At 46.1% G+C, this 7857-nt stretch overlaps 1 protein-coding gene across 4 annotated transcripts in view; it reads right to left on the reverse strand.

Moving 5' to 3' along the window:
- The window catches only part of SYNRG (synergin gamma), a 96855-nt gene extending 92035 nt beyond the window's left edge, over nt 1–4820 (reverse strand). For all 4 annotated transcript variants that reach the window (XM_055001167.1, XM_055001165.1, XM_055001166.1 and 1 more), the window contains exon 1: nt 4688–4820. In XM_055001167.1, the coding sequence (XP_054857142.1) occupies nt 4688–4815 (128 nt within the window). In that variant the 5' untranslated portion in view covers nt 4816–4820. The remainder of the gene's footprint in view (nt 1–4687) is intronic.
- Between the last annotated feature and the right edge of the window lie 3037 nt (nt 4821–7857).

The raw sequence follows: 7857 nt of genomic DNA on the forward strand, positions 1-7857 counted from the left end.
TAGGAAGTGCATCAAAGTTAAAAAGTGTGACATTGTTGCCTGTACACACTCTGATCCCAGAATCAGAGTGAACATTCTAATACCTGTTGTTCTGATTACTATCCAACTTTATTTTTAACCATAAGGTCCTCAAAGTGGCTTATAACATTTAAAAAGACAAATATTCTCTTCTTCTATAGCTCACTTTGTCAGTTTGTTCAAACCTGGCACATCATGTTGAAATCCTCCTGCTGAAATAGCAGTTGTATCAACAGTTCCACACATAAATAATCCTCCTGTATAAGGATTCAACCAAGACACAAGCAAGTACACGTGCAACTTGACCTGATGCGCCACGTAATCCAGCCAAATAGCGCTGGTTACCATTTCATGCGGCAAGCAAATTAAGGCCAATTCATTAAACATTGATGTCTTTCGAGAGAAGCAAGTGACTTATTTATAAGGATCTAAGGGAAAAAAACACTCTTGCTAATTGCAGCCCAACACTTAAAAAAATACACACACACACACACACACACACACAAAACAAGAATTCTCTCACATGTAAAAATGCAGCCAGCATATTCACAATTATCTTTGTTCTGCTAAAACAGAATCACATTATTTAAATGCTTTTATTCCCTTTATTACTGACTTTAGAGTTTGGATATTTTAAAAAAATCCTCATGTTAATCTGCAAAGATACAGCAATACCTCTGGTAGGATAAATATTAATGTAAGTGAATATAAACTCAAAAGTTCTCAATCAATTTCTAACCCACAAAAATGTGCTCATTTATACACATGTCCCTATTTGTCACAGAGAAGGTTCATTCTCACTGTGTACCCTCCATACAAAGAGCAAGCTGTACTTTAAGCAAGACAGAAAATGTGGCATTATGGATCATTTCTAGGCCTTTCAAAAATAGACATCACGGTTCAAGAACAAACCACAGAGTTGCTCTTCTGAATACACACAATGTGACAATCCACTCTCATAAACGCCTAACTCTGCAACGGATTGTAGCCACCATATTTTTGCACTATGTGGGAGGTGGGAGAGGGTCTTGGACAATTCGGATCCCATCTTAATTAATATAGAATGATCATTAGCTGCAGCATATACTTAGCATCCCCATGTCCTTCACTAAAAAAGTCATGCACACAGAAAACAAGAAAAAGGGGGGGGGGAATTCTACCCGAAAAAGAGAAAAAGTTGAACCACACCATTCATTGCTACTATAAAAGAAAGGTTAATTGGAGGGTCAGGAAGAAACTAATCCATAACTGCCTTGCGTGTGTGCCACTGTCTCAAGCCCAAATTCAGGTATAGAATTATCAAGAAGCCTTGGTTAAGTCACCATCCATCACCTGTAGGGGAATAACAAGTGACCTACTTAATAGGATTGTTATAGAAGTGAAGAAATAATGTAAAAGTCTTTTGATTTGGGATCAGTAAAAGGAGGCTCCAGAGGTCAAGTTGGCTCCTCTAGCAACCAACCAAGGTGTAGAGAGCCCAGATGGGTAGATACCAGCTTTTAATGTTCCTTCTCACTAAAAAAAAGTCATGCAGATTGAAAACAAGCAGAAGACGGGGAAAGTTCTACTCTTCTCTTGGCTTGACATGCTGGCTATTTTCAGGGAGTTTCTGAACACGGGAGCTCTCCAAACTGCAATCCTTCTCCACCTGTAGCAGTGCAGTTTCTTCTACCAGCTCAGGTCTCTACCTGATTCCCCTGCATGTGTGAACCAGACCTTGCTGACAACCCTCTTTGTGGCAGCTGGGAGTAGACTTAACTAGTCACCCATTTCTGGTGGGCCTGACCTACTGCCCCTTCTCCCCAGACCAGCAGGAGAAAAGTCTGGAGACAAGAAATGATGTCACATGTCTTACACTTTGCAACATCATTTCCACCTGCAGACCTAAAGCTCTTGTGGATGCTGACCACTGGCCTGCCATCCCCACGCAGGAAGCCACCCTTCATTACCCTTCCAGAAATATAGTGGTTGAGTAAAGATAGAAAACATCAGCAATGGTCAAGACCACTGAGTCTTACAGAAGGACTCAACAAATCCAGGGCACCAAGGCTCCTAGAAATTTCACTGTGGCACCTAGTATTTTCAGCATCCAGGGGTCATTTCGTAGAAAAAGAACTGGAGGAACTCATTAGCATAACTCATTAGCCTATGCCACGCCTCTTGCCATCACCGGAAATGTGTCATTAGTATAACTGATTTGCATATGCCACACCCCCTGACACCACCTATTCTGGCTGTTTTGGACCCAATCCTGACCATTCAGGGCCAAAACTGGGCCCAAAATGGCAAAAAGGGGCTGAAAATGGCTGAAAAGGGGCACAAAATGGTCAGGATCGGGCCACTGCTGAGCGGGAGAGTGATCCACCATCTGTCAGAGACCAGATCCAGGCCATTTCGGCCCCAATCCAAGCCGAAACGGGCCCAAAATGGCTGAGTCAGGTGGGTGGGGCCACCTGACATGCGACCTCTTTGGGGAACTGCATTCCTGTGCATTCCCCCTCGAAATGAGCCCTGTCAGCAGCCATTTAGATTAAGTGTCTCTTTGTGATTCTTAGTAGAAGTACAAAGCCTATTCAGGTGAAGGATTGAGATTACTTTTTGTTATGATAAACAGGGTTACCTTGTATTTATTTATGCAACATTTATAGTTTCTTCAATTATCTGAAGTGAGCTGTGATTCATGAAAGTTCATACCCTAACACAAATGCTGTCAGACTTATAGGTGCTACTGGACTCTTGCTCTTTTCTGCTGCTACAGATAGACTAACACAGCTACCCACCTGGATCTTAAAAAATCCACGACTGTGAAGAGTTTACAATTACGTTTTGCGCTAGGAGTAATTAGAAAGTACAGTCATTAAAATATAAAACCCTACACACTGAAAAGAATGGCTCCTAAACTTTGGGGGAGGTTCATAATAAAGCCAAAGAAAAATTCGTCCAGGTCTACCCTTATTGTACTGTACACAAAAGTTCTTAACTTCTTCATTCTACAATCCTCAGGTTTCATTCCACCCACCTATCAAACTCCCTGCCAATTTCCCAACACGCTGTAAGGGTGAACAACACTTAAAGATACTAAGAAAAGCTAAACAGACATTAAGGAATAACAGATTTTAATACTCCTCTCCAATATACTACTCATGTGCCCCACAACAAGACAATATTGCTCTCCTCCATAACAGGGAATTACTGAGGGAATTACTGCCAATTTGCTTAAAGACCCTCAAAATACCTAATTCCAACCTATTGGTGTCGGCCAGGGTCAAGCCCCAAGAAACATAAACAATGTAAATAAATAAATAAATACCCGACTGAGCTCTGGTACAAGGGAAAGACACCTCAGGACCCACAAAGAGAATTTCTCATCCCCAAAGACCAGTTCACACATGCATGTTTATTACCCTACAGCACTGAAGCACTGACTCACATGTGCAAATACGCCTTCACGGTAAAATTACTTGCCACAGGTAGGATCTTCATATGACCCGATTGCAGCTGAGATGTAATATTCTCTGCCCTCTTTCCCCCTTGTGTACGGTGTGCAGGGAAAGGGGAATGGCGCCCCATCTGGGATACTGAAATGTATGCTGCAATATTAAGATGTGATTTTATCGTTTTACTGTTTTATCTGTTTAACTCTGTAATCTACCTATTGCTGTAACCCACCCGGAGACCGCTCAGGGCAGGCTATAAATGTAATCAATCCATTTTCAGCAGAGGCCATAATCAACATCCCCAAGTCCACATGTCTCAAACATGGGAGCAAATCCTCCACACTAGTTTCTGCCCAGCACTTTTCACAAGTTAAAACAGTCAACATTCCAGTAACTGAAACCTTCCATTTTTGTTACCTTAGTACTTCACAAGCATGACAAGAAACCCCCCAATTAAAAGGAAAGTTTTATAACTCAAACTCCCCCTAGCTTCATTTCAGTGTATACTACAGAACGCCAGGGTCCCTGCCCCTGGAAGCTTACACTCTAGCAGTGCAATCCTAAACAGAATAACTCCAGTCTAAACTCATTGATTTCAATGGGCTTAGACTGGGGTAACTCTGCTTAGGACTGTACGATACAATTGGTCCGAACAATAGAGGGAGGCCAATCTTTTAAACCCCACATCTTTTAACTACCCCATGAAGTATCATTATGAAATCACTGCACTGACAGCTAATTTTTAAGAAGCCAGTAACAACAAGCAAAACAGAAAAAGGTGACAGAAGGCACTCTACACCAACCTGTGGTATCTGAAGAAGGGAGGGAAAGATCCTACCCTCCCACAAATATGGTTAGTCTTAGAGATGCGACTGGACTCTTGCTCTTAAGCTCATCCCCACCCACAAATTTTGTCAGTCTTCTAGGCGCTACTGGACTCTTGCTCCCCGTTTTGACCTGGAACCATAGTTATCAACAAACACAGGCGCCCGCATTGACAGGCGAGCCCTTCTGCCCACAACATGTTGCCTAGGGAAGGCAGCTTGAGCGACACACGGAGGGTCATTCCCTTTTTATTAGCAGCGGCAGCGGCAGCGCTGTGAGGCCAGCTCCTCGCCGGTGAAGGCGCAGAGGGGCAGAGGCAGGGCGACCCCCGACCTGCCCCCTCACAGGGGGAGATGGCCGCCCTCAGGCTCCCCCGGCCCCAACCCCGCCCGCCCCGAGGCTCCTACCTGGCAGGCCGCGGGCTGCCTCCGCCGCCCGCCCCGGCGCCGCCCCCGGCAGCAGCCACGGCCCCCGGCGGCCCGGCGGCGGCAGGAGCGGAGGCGCCGCCAGCTCCTAGGCCCGGCCGCAGCGCCATCTTGCCGCCCGCCTCCCCAGGCAGCAGCGGCAGCGGCCCGGCCCCGGAGAGCCGCCCTCGCCTGTCAGCTGGGCCGCCGCGACTTCCGGGGCAGAGCCGCCCGGCCAGGCCCGGCCCACCGCCCGGGCAGCCCCGGAGGGGAGGCGGGGAGAAGGAGAGCGGGCGGGCGCCGGGCGGGTCTCCCGCTGCGCGGAGGCTTAAGAGGCGCCCAGCTCTGAGGCGCCTCTCCTGGGGCGGGGGCGAGGGCGAGCCCCCCCCCCCTCTACGTGTGAGAGAGTGAGGATAGTGAAGAGTCCAGCCGCACCTTGCAGACTAACCCACTTTATTGTAGCATAAGCTTTCGAGAACCACAGCTCTCTTCCATGCATCTGACGAAGAGAGCTGCGGTTCTCGAAAGCTTATGCTACAGTAAAGCGGGTTAGTCTTAAAAGTGCAACTGGACTGTTTACTGTTTTGCAACTACAGACTAACACAGCTAACTCCTCTGGAGCTGCATGTGAGGAAAATGACCCGTTTATATGTAACTAGGGTTGCCAACTTCCAAGTTGGGAAAGTCCTGGAGATCTGGGGGGTGAAATCTGGAGAAAGTGGGGTTTGGGGAGGGAAAGGACCTTGGCATGGCATAATTCCATAGAGTCCACCCCCCCCTCCCAAAGTAGGCATTTTCTCCAGGTGAACTGATCTCTGTGGCCTGGAGACCAGTTGTAATTCCGGGAGATCTCCAGCCACTACATGGAGGCTGGCAACCCTATATGTAACCGAGACAGAGTCTGGTTGCTCCTTGAAGACCAACAAGATTATCAGGGGAGGAGATTTCCAGTCAGATACAAGCTATAGACAGAATCAGAGAATGTACAAAAATGTATGATAAAATAGAATGCAAAACTTTGGAGAAAATACATGTATGAGCCGGTAGGGAAATGTATGGACCCAAGAAATCAAATTTACAGAAGGTCAAGGCTTAAGAGAACAGTAGCACCTGTAAGACTAACCAAATTTGTGGTAGGGGATGAGCTTTCGTGAGTTACAGCTCACTTCTTCAGATCTATCCATCCGGATTTGGATGTTGTGTTTAGGGGTTTATCAATATCCTAGATACCTGATGATGACCTAGATGATCGATGACTAAAGTGGTAGATGATTGCAGAGACTTGCATTAGATTATATGATGTAGTTCATGTTTTATGTGTTTGTTTGAACTTATTTCAAATATACTTTTTAAGAGTTTTAAAAAAAAGATATAGACAGATACAGATAATCAGGGGTCATTTCCTAGGGCTGGAGGAACTCATTAGCATATGCCACGCCTCTTGCCATCATTGGAAAGGTCATTGGTATAACTGATTTGCATATGCCACACCCCCTGACATCACCTAGTCTAGCTGTTTTGGACCCAATCCTGGCCATTCAGGGCTGAAATTGGGCCCCAAATACAAAAAGGGGCTGAAAATGGCTGAAAAGGGGCCCAAAATGGTCAGGATCGGGCTGCTGCTTAGTGGGAGAGTGATCCACCACCCGTTAGAGGCCTGATCTGGGCCTTCGGCCCCAATCCAGGCCGCAACAGGCCCAAAATGGCTGAGAGTCAGGTGGGCGGGGCCACCTGACATGTGACCTCTTTGGGGAACTGCCAGAACTGCATTCCTGTGCGTTCCTCCTCGAAATGAGCCCTGTTGATAATACGCTTCATTTATACCCCACCTTTCTCCCTAAGAGGGACCCAAAATGGCTTATATCACATCTTTATCCTCAGGACAATCCTGTGAGGTAAGTTAGACTTGAGAGGGTTTGACCAATTAAAGTTCATTGCTAAAGTCCAGTACTTGAACCACTACACCACACTGGAGTCAGGTGAGGAGAGGTGTGCGTGTTCTAGATTCAATGGTCTGAACATGTCTAATCTGTATAGGACACTTTTTATAGATCTGTATGTCACAGACATATAGATATATAGAAATATGTGTATGTCTGTAGAAAAAGTGGTCCACTTTCCCAGGAGTAAGCATCAGTCAATAAAATGGGACTTTTGAACATTACCTCTGTCTGTCTTACAAACTAATAGCCAAGTGGCCCTAATCTGAAGATACTTAAATCTGAAGATTGGAGACATGAACAGATAAGACAGATTTTCCTACTCATTTGAAAAATGCACCAGGTTTGCAGAAAAATCTGAAATCATAAAAAAAAAGTTTTTTTTAAAGAAAACCCCAAATTAGAAAAGGAGTACCTGTGGCTTTAACCAAAGGTCCTCACTGTTACTAGACAACCATAACAGTTTAGCCAGAATTCCAAACTTGGTTTCTGTCAGTAAAAGGCAGGGAGATGAGGGCAGGGCCCTTTCCAGGGCTGCTTTAGCATTTGAGGAAGGATTCAAAAGGTGCCAGAACCACCAGCAACCGCTGGATGACTTGCTGCCACCTGACTTGCATGACTCATCCAGGCTTGGCTGCTCATTACTGTTCAACAACACCTCAGAGTAGAATCTGGGAGACCTGGGTTTGAATCACCACTCTACTGTGGAAGCTCACTGGGTGACTTTAGGCCAGTCACACACACTCAGGCTAACTTACCTCTCAGGTTGTTGTGAGGATAATTGGAGGAGATGAGAATGATGTGGCCCTACTTTGAGTTCCCATTGTGAAGAAAGGAAGTTTATAAATGAAGTACATTAAGAAATAAGGGGGGGGGAGAGATAAAAGGTACATTGTTTAGTGGGTCTTAAGGAGAGAAGGATGTAGGGAAAGGTAAGCACATGGAAGCTGCCAGGAGGAGGGAAAGAATAAAGTGTGGGGAAGGGGATACAGAGGAAAGTGAAATATGCCCCCCCAGAAGTCCTTGCAGGTTCCCCACCATGCAATTGGGCCCATCTCAGCTGGGACCACACAACTGGGACATAGAGGAGAGGTTGCTGTGCGGGAGGGGGAAACAGGAGGGCAGACAAAGGGGGGCGTGAAGGAGAGAAGGAAGCAGGAAAATGGGGGGAGGCTATGGGGGGGCAGAGGAAGGAAAGACTTGGTGGGGGAGGGTGAAATGAGCTGTCCCCTG

Source organism: Eublepharis macularius, chromosome 17, assembly GCF_028583425.1.
Source record: "Eublepharis macularius isolate TG4126 chromosome 17, MPM_Emac_v1.0, whole genome shotgun sequence".
NCBI lineage: Eukaryota > Metazoa > Chordata > Lepidosauria > Squamata > Eublepharidae > Eublepharis > Eublepharis macularius.